This window comes from Salvelinus fontinalis, chromosome 3 (assembly GCF_029448725.1).
Source record: "Salvelinus fontinalis isolate EN_2023a chromosome 3, ASM2944872v1, whole genome shotgun sequence".
In the NCBI taxonomy this organism is placed as follows: domain Eukaryota; kingdom Metazoa; phylum Chordata; class Actinopteri; order Salmoniformes; family Salmonidae; genus Salvelinus; species Salvelinus fontinalis.
This window is the reverse complement of record NC_074667.1, coordinates 23,076,200-23,093,459: the sequence shown is the minus strand read 5'-3', so window position 1 is coordinate 23,093,459 and position 17,260 is coordinate 23,076,200. Positions and strand designations below refer to the sequence as shown.

The 17,260-nt window shown below is 44.6% G+C and overlaps 1 protein-coding gene across 4 annotated transcripts in view; it reads left to right on the top strand.

Annotated features, from left to right (window-relative positions):
• The window catches only part of LOC129841237 (vitamin D3 receptor B), a 78,958-nt gene that overhangs the window by 50,564 nt on the left and 11,134 nt on the right, over positions 1 to 17,260 (top strand). For all 4 annotated transcript variants that reach the window (XM_055909419.1, XM_055909410.1, XM_055909437.1 and 1 more), the window contains exons 5-9: positions 3,735 to 3,919; positions 7,729 to 7,828; positions 10,244 to 10,424; positions 12,266 to 12,417; positions 15,667 to 15,783. In XM_055909419.1, the coding sequence (XP_055765394.1) occupies positions 3,735 to 3,919; positions 7,729 to 7,828; positions 10,244 to 10,424; positions 12,266 to 12,417; positions 15,667 to 15,783 (735 nt within the window). The remainder of the gene's footprint in view (positions 1 to 3,734; positions 3,920 to 7,728; positions 7,829 to 10,243; positions 10,425 to 12,265; positions 12,418 to 15,666; positions 15,784 to 17,260) is intronic.

Here is a 17,260-nt window from a genome sequence, read left to right as displayed (position 1 = left end):
AAAAGGTGCATAGTCTTGTTTTTGCCCTAGCACTACACACCTGATTCAAATAATCAACTCGTCATCAAACCTTTGATTAGTGGAATCAGGTGTGTAGTGCTAGGGCAAAACCAAGAATGTGCACCCAGGCCAAGGACTAAGAAACACGAGGTTTGAGCCACTGAATCATGTGGTGTTGTCCTACCGAGGTATAAAATCATGACATACGCATGAAAAATGGCATTTTACGCTGAAGAGCACCACAGGAAGAAATGTGTTTTCAGCCGGTTGTAAGGCAAATGCACTCGTTTTCCTCCATGAGTGGCTGAATGACCTCTTGAATTATGAACCGATCTCTTGAACCATGACGATGTGTGTGTTGAAAAGAGTAGGACGTGGAGGAGAGAGATGGGCTTCGATCAGTCTGTTGTTAGGCAACTGTTGACGGTGTGTAATGACACACCGATTAACAGGAAATAATTCAGCCACTCTTGGAGGAAAATGGGAATTCAAATGAAATAAAGCTCCTTTCCTCTTAGAAGCAAATACGTGTCAGCTTTAAAACATGTATTAGCGTGCCAATAACAATAACAAGAACACTCACACACTGGACACATGTCACAGTGCCATCGACCCCCCCCCCCTTGCCTGTAGAGCACAAGGCAGGCACACACAGTATAGTGTTTGTTATATACCAATAGTGTTACACAACGTTGGGACTCCTTGGTCAAGTCCTTCTAGGCCGTTGCCCTCATGAGAATGTTTATAATGTCCACTAGAAGTACTATATTGTTCTGGGAGAGCCTGTACATCATGTGCCCATCTGAACTTTAGACACCTGCTCATGTTTTGGCCACGCTTCAATCCAATGGACTGTTTGTTTTCAGAGTCCGTAAATAGTAGGTTTGGTGGTTCTGTTGTTTTCCCGTGAAATCCGGATATTGTCCAGGCGGGTGTTTAGAATTTGTATTTGAAGCAGGGGTTGGTTCCGGATGTTGTTCTCCCCCTGAGATTGAACTGTGAATTCCCGGAGAGTGACGCCACCGCTCCGAACACTGTACATGAATGGGAGCCATTGGAATGCACTTATGCTGCTGCTGCTGCTCTCGGAGCTGCTGCTGCATGGACAACAACATGTTGTAGTGCGGAGCGGAGTGTGAGCTAATTCAGTGGCTGGGGCAACAACAGGCGGAATGGAACGGAGACAATGCGTGCTGTGTTGACGACAGCACTAAGGGAGTCTTTTTACGGACACCCCCCTGACAACAACAAGCCCCTCCGATGTGGCCGCCGCGGCAGCCTCATCGCGTCGTAGAACACACGCTGGCTTGTGCTTGTGTACACACACACACTTACATACGCTAGTTCCGACACACACGCAGCATCAGTGTTAACATCTCTATTTTGCCTATGTCCCAATTAGGGCTGGAGGATATATCGTGAATACCGGTTTACCAGTATGAATCCACATACCTATATGGATTTCTACAAAACCATCTAAACTCAGCAAAAAAAGGAACGTCCTCTCGCTGTCAAACTTAACATGTGTAAATATTTGTATGAACATAACAAGATTCATCAACTAAGACATAAACTGAACAAGTTCCACAGACATATGACTGACAGAAATGGAATAATGTGTCCCTGAACAAAGGGGGGGGGGGGTCAAAATCAAAAGTAACAGTCAGTATCTGGTGTGGCCACCAGCTGCATTAAGTACTGCAGTGCATCTCCTCCTCATGGACTGCACCAGATTTCCCAGTTCTTGCTGTGAGATGTTACCCCACTCTTCCACCAAGGCACCTGCAAGTTCCCGGACATTTCTGGAGGGAATTGCCCTAGCCCTCACCCTCCAATCAAACAGGTCCCAGACGTGCTCAATGGGATTGGGATCCAGGCTCTTTGCTGGCCATGGCAGAACACTGACATTCCTGTCTTGCAGGAAATCACGCACAGAACGAGCAGTATGGCTGGTGGCATTGTCATGCTGGAGGGTCATGTCAGGATGAGCCTGCAGGAAGGGTACCACGTGAGGGAGGAGGATGTCTTCCCTGTAACGCACAGCATGGAGATTGCCTGCAATGACAACAAGCTCAGTCCGATGATGCGGTGACACATCGCCCCAGACCATGACGGACCCTCCACCTCCAAATCAATCCCGCTCCAGAGTACAGGCCTCGGTGTACAATAAACGCGAAACCGTACATCACCCCTGGTGAGACAAAACCGCGACTGGTCAGAGAAGAGCACTTTTTGCCAGTCCTGTCTGGTCCAGCGACGGTAGGTTTGTGCCCATAGTCAACGTTGTTGCCGGTGATGTCTGGTGAGGACCTGCCTTACAACAGGCCTACAAGCCCTCAGTCCAGCCTCTCTCAGCCTATTGCGGACAGTCTGAGCAATGATGGAGGGATTGTGCGTTCCTGGATTAACTCGGGCAGTTGTTGTTGCCATCCAGTACCTGTCCAGCAGGTGTGATATTCGGATGTACCGATCATTGCTACACGTGGTCTGCCACTGCGAGGATGATCAGCTGTCCGTCCTGTCTCCCTGTAGCGCTGTCTTGCCCTGGCCACATCTGCAGTCTCCTCATCTCCTCATGCCTACTTGCAGCATGACTAAGGCACATTCACGCAGATGAGCAGGGACCCTGGGCATCTTTATTTTGGTGTTTTTCAGAGTCAGTAGAAAGGCCTCTTTAGTGTCCTAAGTTTTCATAACTGTGACCTTAATTACCTACCTACCATACCACAGGTGCATGTTCATTAATTGTTTATGGTTCATTGAACACGCATGGGAAACCGTGTTTAAACCCTTTACAATGAAGATTTTTGAAGTTATTTGTATTTTTACGAATTATCTTTGAAAGACAGGGTCCTGAAAGACAGGGTCCTGAAAGACAGGGTCCTTCTTTTTTTGCTGAGTTTGTAATGATATTTTGATACAATGCTAAATTAAATGAAAAGATATACAAATTGGAACATTTCACTGTCAGTTTTGTCCAAGTTTGTTTCAGTGTAAAACCATCTTAATGGAGAAAGATCATTTAAATCACTTCAAATTAGGTTTTTGCTATTCTTGGATCATGCACGAATCATAAAAACACATTTAAAACTTGTATTTTTCAGAAACATTGAATATAGTCAAATACCACCATACCGTCAAAAATGAGAAAAATATTGCGATATGATATTTTGGTCATATCGCCCTAGTCCCAATAATTTCAGTCTGATATACTCATGGTGACATCTCCATTCCTCACTTTCTGTCGCACCACTTTTTTCTTTGGAGCTCCTCCCTCTCTTTTAAGCTCCTTAAAGGCCCAGTCAAAAGTCAGCTTTTCCTGTGTTTTATGTTGTACAGTAGAACATCTGATGAAACTAACACTGTAAAAGTGTGGGGGGGGGGGAAATATCTGTGTAATTTTCTGATAGTTGCCGGGTGAAAATACAATCTACATTGGACTGTCAGCATGACGTCACCATGCGTTAAATTGGTAAATAGACCAATAAAGAGAGTTCTGCCAATTACAGCTACTTTTCAGTTTTCTCCTTTCCACTCCTAGACAGTCCTAGCAAAATTCTTGCTTGAGAAATCTACAGTAAGGTACTTAATTGTTACCCAAAAATGATTTATATTGATATAAAAACTACGGCATTTGGGCACATTCTCTTTTTCTTTAACCCTTTCTCTCTCTCTCTCTCTCTAATCCTTTTTCATAACCCTGATCTCTCTCCTTCTAAACCTCTTTCTCCCAGTCATTCTGACAGACGAGGAGGTGCAGAGGAAGAAGGATCTGATCCAACGGAGGAAGGATGAGGAGGCGCAGAGGGAGGCGCAGCGACCCCGGCTGAGCGAGGAGCAGAGCCAGGTCATCGCCACGCTGGTGGATGCTCACCACAAGACCTACGACGACTCCTACTCCGACTTCAACCGCTTCAGGGTCCGTGTCCACTCCGTAACACCAGCCTCCCCTCCGTAACACCAGCCCCCCCTCCGAAACACCAGCCCCCCCTCCGAAACACCAGCCCCCCCTCCGAAACACCAGCCCCCCTCCGAAACACCAGCCCCCCCTCCGCAACACCAGCCTCCACTCCGTAACACCAGCCTCCACTCCGTAACACCAGCCTCCACTCCGTAACACCAGCCTCCACTCCGTAACACCAGCCTCCACTCCGTAACACCAGACTGAACTCTATAATGCCAGCCTTCACTCTCTAATGCCTGTCTTCACTTAATAACACTAGTCTCTGATCTGTAACACTAGTATTCACTCTAAAGCACAGTTTCCACTCTCTACCACCAGTCTCTACTCCATTACACCAGTGCCAACTCTGTTACACTAGTGTCAACTCCACTAGTGTAACGCCATACTCCATTTCCTAACACCACTCTTATTTCAATTGTCCACAGATAAGCCCTACCCTGATACTATTTGCTACTCTGCCAGCATCCATCATGTTACACAACACCCACTGCAGTATCTCTTTCTATACAACTGACATTTCCTGCTCCAGGGTCGGTGTCAATGATGTAGACAAGTCATCTGTTCTTTCGACCGATCGATTGGTCAACATTTTTAAAAGTGTATTTTTACATACGGTGCCTTCGGAAAGTATTCAGACCCCTTTCACTTTTTCCACAATTTGTTACATTCTACACACAAAACGCCATAATGACAAAGTGAAAACAGATTTTTAGATTTATTTGCAGATGGATAAAAAATCAACAGAAATACCTTATTCACATAAGTATTCAGACCCTTTGCTATGAGACTCAAAATTGAGCTCACGTGTATCCTGTTTTCATTGATCATCCTTGAGATGTTTCTACAACTTGGAGTCCACCTATGGTAAATTCAATTGATTGGACATGATTTGGAAAGGCACACATCTGTCTATATAAGGTCCCACAGTTGAAAGTGGATGTCAGAGCAAAAACCAAGCCATGAAGTCGAAGGAATTGCCGCAGATTGTGTTGAGGCACAGATCTGGGGAAGGGTAGCAAAACCTTTCTGCAGCATTAAAGATCCCCAAGAACACAGTGGCCTCCATCATTCTTAATTGGAAGAAGTTTGGAACCACCAAGACTCTTCCTAGAGCTGGCCGCCCAGCCAAACTAAGCAATCGGGGGAGAAGTGCCTTGGTCAGGGAGGTGACCAAGAACACAATGGTCACTCTGACAGAGCTCTAGGGTTCCTCTGTGGAGATGAGAGAACCTTCCAGAAGGACAACCATCTCTGCAGCACTCCACCAATCAGGCCTTTATGGTAGAGTGGCCAGATGGAAGCCACTCCTCAGTAAAAGGCACATAACAGCCCGCTTGGAGTTTGCCAAAAGGCACTTAACTTATGGCTGCAATCCCGGTAACGGGATGATATGACAAAAGCCAGTGAAAGTGCAGGGCGCCAAATTCAAAACAACAGAAATCTCATAATTAAAATTCCTCAGACATACATGTTTCTTATACCATTTTAAAGGTAATCGTGTTGTTAATCCCACCAAAGTGTCTGATATGTTCAAATATGCTTTTCAGCGAAAGCACTACAAACGATTATGTTTGGTCACACCAAACCACAATAAGCACAGCCATTTTTCCAGCGAAAGATAGCAGTCACAAAAAGCACAAATAGAGATAAAATTATTTACTAACCTTTGATGATCTTCATCAGATGACACTCATAGGATTTCATGTTACACAATACATGCATGTTTTGTTTGATAAAGTTCATATTTATATAAAAAAATCTGAGTTTACATTGGCGCGTTACATTCACTAGTTCCAAAAACATCCAGTGATAGTTCATAGCCACATCGTTTCAACAGAAATACTCATCATAAATGTCGATGATAATACTATACACATGGAATTATAGATATAACTCTCCTTAATGCAACCGCTGTGTCAGAGTTCCCAAAAACTTTACGGAAAAAGCAAACCATGCAATAATCTGAGACGGAGCTCAGAACAAGAGTCAAATTAGCCGCCATGTTGGAGTCAACAGAAACCAGAAATTACATGATAAATATTCCCTTACCTTTGATGATCTTCATCAGAATGCACTCCCAGGAATCCCAGGTCCACAATAAATGCTTGATTTGTTCGATAATGTCCGTTATTTATGTACAATTATCTAATTTGGTTAGCGCGTTTGGTAAACAGTTCCAAAGTCACAAAGCACGTTCACTAAAACGTGACGAAATGTCCAAAGGTTCCGTAACAGTCAGTAGAAACATGTCAAACGATGTATTGAATCAATCTTTAGAATGTTGTTCAAATAAATCTTGAATAACGTTCCAACCGGAGAATTACATTGACTTCAGATGAGCGATGGAACGGAGGTCCTCCTCATGTGAATGCACGTGGTCAAAGAATGTTCACCTCATGGCAGTGTTGACTCATTCCTGTCTCCTTCGGCCCCCCCCCCCTTCACAACAGAGTCATCAGACAAAGTTCTACAGACTGTTGACATCTAGTGGAAGCCGTAGGAAGTGAATACTCATTCATATCTCGCTGTGATTTCAATGGGATCTTGGTTGAAACTCTACCAGCCTCAGAATTTCCACTTCCTGTTTGGATTTTTTCTCAGGTTTTTGCCTGCCATATTAGTTATGTTATACTCACAGACATAATTCAAACAGTTTTAGAAACTTCAGAGTGTTTTCTATCCAATACTAATAATAATATGCATATATTAGTAACTGGGACTGAGGAGCAGGCCGTTTACTTTGGGCACCTTTCATCCAAGCTACTCAATACTGCCCCTGCAGCCATAAGAAGTTAAACAAGATTCTCTGATCTGATAAAACCAAGATTGAACTCTTTGGCCTGAATGCCAAGCGTCACGTCTGGAGGAAACCTGGCACCATCCCTACAGGGAAGCATGCTGGTGGCAGCATCATGCTGTGGGGATGTTTTTTTAGAGGCAGGGACTGGGAGACTAGTCAGGATCGAGGCAAATATGAACGGAGCAAAGTACAGAGAGATCCTTAATGAAAACCTGCTCAGGAGCGCTCAGGACCTCAGACTAGGGCGAAGGTTCACCTTCCAACAGGACAGCGACCCTAAGCACACAGCCAAGACAACGCAGGAGTGGCTTCGGAATAAGTCTCTGAATGTCCTTGAGTGGCCCAGCCAGAGCCCAGAATGAACCTGATCAAACATCTCTGGAGAGACCTGAAAATAGCTGTGCAGCAACGCTCCCCATCCAACCTGACAGCGCTTGAGAGGATCTGCAGAGAAGAATGGGAGAAACTCCCCAAATACAGGTGTGCCAAGCTTGTAGTGTCATACCCAAGAAAAATCGAGGCTGTAATCGCTGCCAAAGGTGCTTCAACAAAGTACTGAGTAAAGGATCTGAATACTTATGTAAAAAAATATATATAAATTGGCAAAAATGTGTAAAAAACAGTTTTTGCTTTGTAATTATGGGCTATTGTTTGTAGATTAATGAGGGGAAAAAATTTAATCAATTAAATATTTATTTATTCCATTTTAGAATAAGGCTGTAACGTGACAAAATGTGGAAAAAGGGAAGGGGTCTGATTACTTTCCGAATGCACTGTATATATATGCTCATGCTCGACTTAAAATCTTGGTTGACCAACAGCTTATCCACCAAACAATCGGCCAGTCGACTAATTACGGTCAGCCCTAGTTGGTAGAGCATGGCGCTTGCATTGCCAGGCTTGTGGGTTTGATTTTATATTCATGTAAAAATGTATACTAAATGGTTTGTGTGTTTTCCTTTAGCCTCCGGTCCGAGAAGGCCCAGTGACACGCAGTGCCAGCAGAGCTGCCTCTCTCCACTCTCTATCTGATGCATCATCTGACTCCTTCAGCCACTCTCCAGGTAAACACACGTCAGTGTGCTTCTAACAGCTTTGCTTCCTCCACTGTCCCTGTCCCCTTACTGGGCTTGAACCGGTGGTCCTCTGATGGCAAACACGTGATGGCAAACAGTTGTGCTATAGAGAAATATTATTTCCGATAGCACCATTGACAACATTTCAAGCTAGCTGTGGAGTGAGCTTACGGCACATTCTTACTTAGACATGCACGCACACACACACACACACACACACACACACACACACACACACACACACACACACACACACACACACACACACACACACACACACACACACACACACAGAGAAAAAATGGGAAAAGGTGAGCAATTCAGAATCAGATGGTGAAGCGGATACACAGAGAGGGAGATGGTGCAGATCACACAATTGGTGTTAGTTGTCATCAGTGATTGATTCCTGTGTGTTTGTGTGGGAGCTCACTCCTGCTCCTGTGTGTGTGTGTGTGTGTGTGTGTGTGTGTGTGTGTGTGTGTGTGTGTGTGTGTGTGTGTGTGTGTGTGTGTGTGTGTGTGTGTGTGTGTGTGTGTGTGTGTGTGTGTGTGTGTGTGTCTGTCAATCCCTCATGCGGTTTTACTCAGAATCTTCAGGGGTTTCTCAGGACACCCTGTAGACCTTCAGACCACAGTCTCCCATTAGCACATCCGCTCATAATGAAATGAACTCACAGAGGGACATGGCCCTCACAGCCTGCGTTCCCTGGCTTCAAAAACAGTAAATCAAATCAAATTTTCTTTGTCATACGCACCGAATACAGTGAAATGCTTACTTACGAGCCCCTAACCAACAATGCAGTACAAATAAGAATAATAAATAAAAGTAACAAGTACTTAAAGAGCAGCAGTAAAATAGAGTCAATGTGCGGGGACACCGGTTAGTCTAGGTAATTGAGGTAATATGTACATATAGGTAGAATTATTAAAGTAACTATGCATAGATGATAACAACAGAGAGTAGCAGCGGTGTAAAAGGGGGGGGGGGGGGTCAATGCAAATAGTCTGCACATGGGGACAAAGATCGTACTTTTTGGAGAAATGTCCTCTGGTCTGATGAAACAAAAATAGAACTGTTTGGCCATAATGACCATCGTTATGTTTGGAGGAAAAATGGGAACGCTTGCAAGCCGAAGAACACCATCCCAACCGTGAAGCATTGTGGTGGCAGCATCATGTTGTAGGGGTGCTTTGCTGCAGGAGGGACTGGTGCACTTCACAAAATAGCTGGCATCACGAGCAGGAAAATTATGTGGATATATTGAAGCAACATCTCAAGACATCAGTCAGGAAGTTAAAGCTTGGTCGCAAATGTGTCTTCCAAATGGACAATGACCCCAAGCATACTTCCAAAGTTGTGGCAAAATGGCTTAAGCACAACAAAGTCAGGGTATTGGAGTGACCATCACAAAGCCCTGACCTCAATCCTATAGAAGATTTGTGGGCAGAACTGAAAAAGTGTGTGCGAGCAAGGAGGCCTACAAACCTGACTCAGTTACACCAGCTCTGTCAGGAGGAATGGGGCAAAATTCACCCAACTTATTGTGGGAAGCTTGTGGAAGGCTGCCTGAAACGTTTGACCCAAGTTAAACAATATAAAGGCAATGCTACCAAATACTAATTGAGTGTATGGAAACTTCTGACCCACTGGGAATATGATGAAAGAAGCAAAAGCTGAAATAAATCATTCTCTCTACTATTATTCTGACATTTCACATTCGTAAAATAAAGTGGTGATCCTAATTGACCTAAGACAGGACATTTTTACTAGGATTAAATGTCAGGAATTGTGAAAAACTGAGTTTAAATGTATTTGGCTAAGGTGTATGTAAACTTCCGACTTCCACTGTATCTCTACTCTGTTTCTCGATCATCCTTTTGTTGTATCTCTTTTTGTCTGTCACTCTATTTCTGTTTCTCTCTCTCTCTTACTCTTATCTAAGCTGTTTTCTGATGGTCACTGTGTTCCATTCCTCAATGAACAAACCTCGCTCTGTGTTGAGTCATTCATTCGATTTACATGTGAGTGGGTGTGTGTGTGTGTGTGTGTGTGTGTGTGTGTGTGTGTGTGTGTGTGTGTGTGTGTGTGTGTGTGTGTGTGTGTGTGTGTGTGTGTGTGTGTGTGTGTGTGTGTGTGTGTGTGTGTTGCGCATGTGTGTGTGTACGTGCGAGTGTGTGTGTGTGGTTTACCACAGTCTCCACGTTTTTTTTTATCTGACTAACGTAGCCGTTATGCTTCTTTCTTGTGTTTTCATGTTTTCACTCTTTCTCTGTCACTCTCTCCGTGTCCTCTTTCCCTCTATCAGCAGAATCTGATGGGAATGTTGTTTTTCTCCGAAGCGTTTTTTTAACTCATCTAATCTTTCTCCCACCGCCACCCCTTCTCCACCCTCCCTCCATATAGAGTCGGTGGACACTAAGCTGATGAACTTCAGTAACCTCCTGATGATGTACCAGGAGCAGGGGGGAAGCCCGGACTCCGACGACGACGGCTCCAAGCTCTCCATGCTGCCCCACCTGGCCGACCTGGTCAGCTACAGCATCCAGAAGGTCATCGGCTTCGCCAAGATGATCCCTGGCTTCAGGTGGGTGGAGGGCTGAGTGGGGTAAGAGGGGTGGGTGGGTGGATTAGGTAGGGGATGAGGGGATAGCAAGGGGGGTAAATGTGTGTGTGTGTGTGGAGGGGGGGGTTGTACTTTACATTGTGTGCGTGTTTTTTTGGAGAGATAGAAATTGTGTGCGTTCGTGTGTTTGTGTGTGTTCCTACAATGTGCACAGAAAAAAAAATGGTATATGTGCACATCCAATATGAGTTAAAGCATGATGAAAATGAAAATCTATTTAACTCTACGTGGCATGAATGTGAACAAAGCCTTGTTTGTGTGTTTACACGTTTAGGGGTCTGTGTTCCTACAAACAAGGACAAGTGTGCCTACACATGCAATTATTTCTGTTATCTTTTGTTATCAGCATCTGATATCTGTCCTACACATGACGCGAGTGTCTGTCGTCACAGTAACCTTAGGCGTGTGTGTGGTCGTCACTGTGTACATTCTGCCTTCACCCCCCCCCCCCCCCCCCCCCCGGGGTGGCAGAGTAAAGTGAGGTCGAGGACACAGTAACGGGCATTGTTAGTAATGATCACGTAAGCTGTCTTCTGACCCAAGAAGAGCTTTGAGCTAAAAGGCTTGTCACTGCGCTACAATTAATGTTACAAAGCCATTGCTTCTCGAAGACTATAATACACATTATGAATGTCTTACTACAACTGAATCGAAGGTTGTATTACTCACATGTTTTTGCTGTCTTTTGAGTCTTTGTTAACAAGCTATACAAACAGTTCGGCTTCAATATGTTGAAAACTAGTTCTTGCATCCATAGCACCGTTTATCTATTTGAGAGTGGTTCTTTCTCAAGCCCCGTCCCTCAGCTTAAAGCAAGCCTAGCGGCAGGGACAGGCTGTCGAAATGACAGCTTACACCTTTAACCATCACACTAAAGATGTGATTGGTTGATTAGGTCGAAGGTCACATTGCGTCAGTAAAAGAACTAGGGGGTCTTCAGTACGTTTACCCTGAAATAGTACAAAGAATACAAACAAATCCTCAAAATAAATAACATGTTCAATTCAATTCTACACAACTTAATTTTTCCCCTCAGGGGCTATAATATCACCTGATCGCAGCTCATTAGCCATGATCACCTGCCATGACGGATATGACAGAGTTTGTGACGGATATGACATAGGAGTTCCTGCGGAAACTCTTAACTTCTGCCGTGACAGATATGGCATGTCGGGTTGTCGTTTTTTCACCCGACAACACAAGGCCTGTTGTCGTACAGTGTTTGCTCTTTTTGGTGCATGTCGAGTTTGCCAACGGAGGCCATCGCTCAGTGTCACGGAGGTCATGGAAAGGGGCCTGTCTTTCCTGGATGTCATTATTCCCTCCGTGTGTGTGTGTGTGTGTGTGTGTGTGTGCGTGCGTGCGTGCGTGCGTGCGTGCGATACAGCGCCTTACAACTCTAGACAATTATTTATCTCGATTGGCACAACACAACTGCTCAGACTAATGGGTATACATCTTTGGTAACTCAATGACAGGGTTGCAAAACCGCCTACATGAACATGACATGAACTTCCTTCTATCACCACTTGTGAGTGGAGTTTAATAAAAGTGTTAAGAATAGCCAATAGCCATCTTGTGCCCCATCTACCTAAAGTGTTACCAGATCCTTCCACTATTTACCCACTAGAGCGAGATCTAGATCTATAGCGAGACCCCAGCCTTTTAACTTAACCCCTGTCGGACCATTAGCCCACTGTGCGACTGGAGCGACAGGAAGGCTCGTTTCTGTTTCCCGCTGCAAAATCTTTTTTTCCCGCGGTGCGCACTAATGAACACACCCCTGGTTGTCATCCTTCCAGGGAGCTGACGGCTGAGGACCAGATTGCCTTGCTCAAGTCGAGTGCCATCGAGGTGATAATGCTGCGCTCCAACCAGTCCTTCAACCTGGAGGACATGTCCTGGAGCTGCGGAGGGCCCGACTTCAAGTACTGCGTCAACGACGTCACTAAAGGTACGAGACTGAGGCAGGCTGGCACACACATGCGTGACGGAACACAGACCTTGAGATCGACACAGACAAAATATGCAGTCGAAGCCATTCTACTCTGTCAACGATGGCGCGAGCACACACACACACACAAACACCAGTCATTTCGCTTCGAGGACATGTTCTGAAACGGTGGCGGACACCACTTCACCACACTCACACACACTCACTTGACAACCATTGCTGCCACTGAAGGTGAGCGAGAAAGGGTAACATAAAATGCATGCATTTGTGCAGGCACAAAACACACAGATACACACTCCAATATACTCTCCGGTACCATGTCCCGTGGCCTTCCTATCATGACTGTGTGTCAGTTCCGCCAGGAAAGCTGAAATGGAGTGTAACACACTTTTGGCACGTGTACCTATAAGCACGTACTCTCACACACACCGTACACCCATCCGCAGACCCTCAAGGCACGGCATTCGTTTGCCTTTCAAACGAGCCTCGGGTATTTTAACAGATCGACCGAAGAATGTCACTCTAGGCCAAGACACGCTCACAAAGCGTCTGGTCTCTCACAGAACGAATGTGGTTTTGTTCTAGAAGACAAACCCAAGTTAGCCATGGCATCTCTGTGGCTGACCAGTCAATTGGAGTTTTAGTCAGGCTCGACAGCAAAATTAGCCAGACTTTTCCTGAAAACAAGCGTTGTACCCATTTTATTTTCACGCCAAATGATGCTGTTGTTGTTGTTCCGGAGCTAGTTACTTTGTCAGCTTTTGTCCAGCGACACCCCATTCTCCTTTGTTACAAGGCCATTTGAATAAGCAGGCTATGATTGTTAACCGGCTGCAGTGTTATTCAATAGAAGTAAATAGAGATAATGAATGACTAACAATTAATTAAACAATTGATAACACATAAGTATACTTTTTGGTTGTGAAGTTGGCGACTTGCTTTTTTCTCATTTTCCTTTTGTCATGATCCAAAGCCGACAGCCAGGCGACATGTAGTTGCGTTTAGCACCTAACTAAAGTGAACTGAGGTGAACTATACGTTTCCGTCCACAACGCTACGACTTGTATGCTATTCAGTTCATCCGTTTCTTATCTCATGAAACCACACAAATCCTCAGTGTTAGGGAAACCATATGAACGCCGTAAGATCAATAATTGGAAGTAGACCCATACATCTTTGAAAATGGCATTGAGAGGAGTGTTAGGGAAACCATAATCGACAGTTCTTTGTTATCTGGGCCCTTGTAATCTAGGAGTGCTAAACTAGGATCAGTTTGGCCTTTTATAATGAATAAGAATAAGAAAGAATGAGAAAATATAAACGCGACATGCAAACATTTCAAAGATTTTACTGAGTCACAGTTCATATAAGGAAATCAGTCAATTGAAATAAATTCATTAGGCCCTAGTCTATGGATTCCACATGACTGGGAATACAGATATGCATCTGTTGGTCACAGATACCTTAAATAAAAGGTAGGGGGGCGGATCAGAAAACCAGTCAGTATCTGGTGTGACCACCATTTGCCTCCTTCGTTTAGACTTGAACAGGCTGTTGCGTGTGGCCTGTGGAATTGTTGTTCCACTTCTCTCCAATGGACGTGCGAAGCTGCCGCATATTGATGTGAACTGTAACACGTTGTCGTACACGTCGATCCAGAGCATCCCAAACATGCTCAATGGGTGACATATCTGGTGCAGGCCATGGAAGAACTGGGACATTTTCAGCTCCATGAAATGGAGATGGAAACATGAGGCGATGGCAGCTGATTAATGGCACAACAATGTGCCTCCGGATCTCGTCACAGTACCTCTGTGCATTCAAATTGCCATCAATAAAATGCAATTGTGTTTGTTGTTAGTAGCTTATTCATGCCCATACCATAACCCTACCGCACTCTATTCAAAACGTTGACATCAGCAAAACGGTCGCCCACACGACACCATACACGCTGACTGCCATCTGCCCAGTACAATTGAAACAGGAATAAATCTGTGAATAGCACACTTCTCTAGCGTGCCAGTGGCCATCGAAGATGAGCATTTGCCTATTAAAGTCGGTTACGACGCCGAACTGCAGTCTGCTCAAGACCCTGGTGGGGATGACGAGCATGCAGATGAGTTTCTGACAGTTTGTGCAGAAATCCTTCGCTTAAGCAAGCCCACGGTTTCATCAGCTGTCCATGTGGCTGGTCTCATACGATCCCGCAGGTTAAGAGGCCGGGTGTGGAGGTCCTGGCCTTGCGTGGTTACATGTGGTCTGCAGTTGAGGGGCCGGTTGGACGTACTGCCAAATTCTCTAAAACTACATTGGACTTGGCTTATGGTAGAGAAATGAACATTCTGGCAGCAGCTCTAGTAGACATTCCTGCAGTCAGCATGTCAATTGCATGCTCCCTCAATACTTGAGACATCCATGGGGTTGTGCTGTGTGAGAAAACTTCACATTTTAGAGTGGCCTTTTATTGTCCACAGCACAAGGTGCACCTGTGTAATGATCATGCTGTTTAATCAGCTTCTTGATATGCTACACCTGTCAGGTGGATGGATTATCTTAGCAAATGAGAAATGCTCACTAGCAGGGATGTAAACAAATCTGTGCACAACATTTTAAAACATTTTTATTTCAGCTCATGAAACGTGGGACCAACACTTTACATGTTGCGTTTATATTTTTTGTTCAGTGTAGATATACTGTATAATATATCACATACATTATATTAATCTAAATCCATTTCTTATCTCACAAAACCATACAAATCCTTAGTGTTAGGCAAACAATATAATGAGAGATACAGTACCAGTCAAAAGTTTGGACAAACCTACTCATTCAAGGGTGTTTCTCTATTTTTACTATTTTATACATTGCAGAATAACAGTATAATAATAGTGAAGACATCAAAACTATGAAAAAACACATACGGAACCAAAAAAGTGTTAAACAAATCCAAATATATTTTATATTTGAGATTCTTCAAAGTAGCCACCCTTTTGCCTTGATGACAGCTTTGCACAATCTTAATAAAAATAAAAACCTTTGAATGAGTAGGTGTGTCCAAACGTTTGACTGGTACTGTATATCGTGATTGTTATCTGATCTGATTGACGATGTGTGCGTGCGTGTGTGCGTGTGTGTGTGTGTGTGTGTGTGTGTGTGTGTGTGTGTGTGTGTGTGTGTGTGTGTGTGTGTGTGTGTGTGTGTGTGTGTGTGTGTGTGTGTGTGTGTGTGTGTGTGTGTTGTCTCCTGCAGCGGGCCACACTCTGGAGCTGCTGGAGCCTCTGGTCAAATTCCAGGTTGGCCTGAAAAAACTTAACCTCCACGAGGAGGAACACGTGCTGCTCATGGCCATCTGCCTACTCTCCCCAGGTACACGCTGACACTGGGTGTGTGTGGGGGGGGGTGGTAGGGTAGTGTGTGTGTGTCTGTCATGAATTGTTTATGTGAGTCTGCTTGTTTTTGTGAGGATCAGTTAGCTTGTGGGGGGGGGGGGGGGTTTGTGTGTCTTTGTGCTGAAGTTCACACACCTGTGCATGTGTGTATATTTTGTACATTTTCGTCAGTGAGGTTGACGATAACATGTGCATATACAGTGCATTCAGAGAGCATTCAGACCCCATGACTTTTTCCACATTTTGTTACGTTACAGCCTTATTCTGAAATGGATTAAATCAATTGTTTCCATCGTCTATCTACACACAATATGCCATAATGACAAAGCGATAACAGGTGGTTAGAAATGTTTGTACATTTCTTACAAATAAAAACAGAAATATTATTTACATAAGTATTCAGACCCGTTCCTATAAGACTCAAAATTGAGCTCAGGTGCATCCTATTTCCATTGATCATCGTTGAGATGATTCTACAACTTGATTGGAGTCCATCTTTGGTAAATTCAATTGATTGGACATGATTTGGAAAGGCACACACTTGTCTCCATAAGGTCCCACAGTTGACAGTGCATGTCAGAGCAGAAACCAAGTCATGAGGTCAAAGGAATTGAAGGTCCCCGAGAGCACAGTGGCCTCCGCCCGGAGAAGGGCCTTGGTCAGGGAGGTGACCAAGAACCCGATGATCACTCTGACAGAGCTCTAGAGTTCCTCTGGTGAGATGGGAGAAGGACAATCATCTCTGCAGCACTCCACCAATCAGGCTTTTATGGTAAAGTGGCCAGACGGAAGCCACTCCTCAGTAAAAGGCACATGACAGCCCTCTTGGAGTTTGCCGAAAGGCAGCTAAAGTCCTCGAAGACCATGAAAAACAAGATTCTCTGGTCTGATGAAACCAAGATTGAACTCTTTGGCCTGAATGCCAAGTGTCACGTCTGGAGTAAATCTGGCACCATCCCTACGGTGGCAGTTTTGGGGATGTTTTTCAGCGGCAGGTACTGGGAGACAAGTCAGGATCTCGGGAAAGATGAACAGAGGCGAAGTACAGAGAGATCCTTGACGAAAACCTGCTCCAGAACAGCTTACAAATATTTATTTTTACCCCCTTTTGCCCTCAGAACAGCATCAATTTGGGTCAAGTTTGCTGGATGTCCTTTGGGTGGTGGACCATTCTTGATACACACAGGAAACTGTTGAGCGTGAAAAACCCAGTAGTGTTGTAGTTCTTGACACACTCAAACAGGTGCCTTGGCACCTACGACCATACGCCGTTCAAAGCTACTTAAATATTTTGTCTTGCCTTTTCACCCTCTGAATGGCACGCATGCCTTGAGGCTTAAAAATCCTTCTTTAACCGGTCTCCTCCCCTTCATCTACACTGATTGAAGTGGATTTAACAAGTGACATCAATAAGGGATTCTAGCTTTCACCTGGATTCACCTGGTCAGTCTATG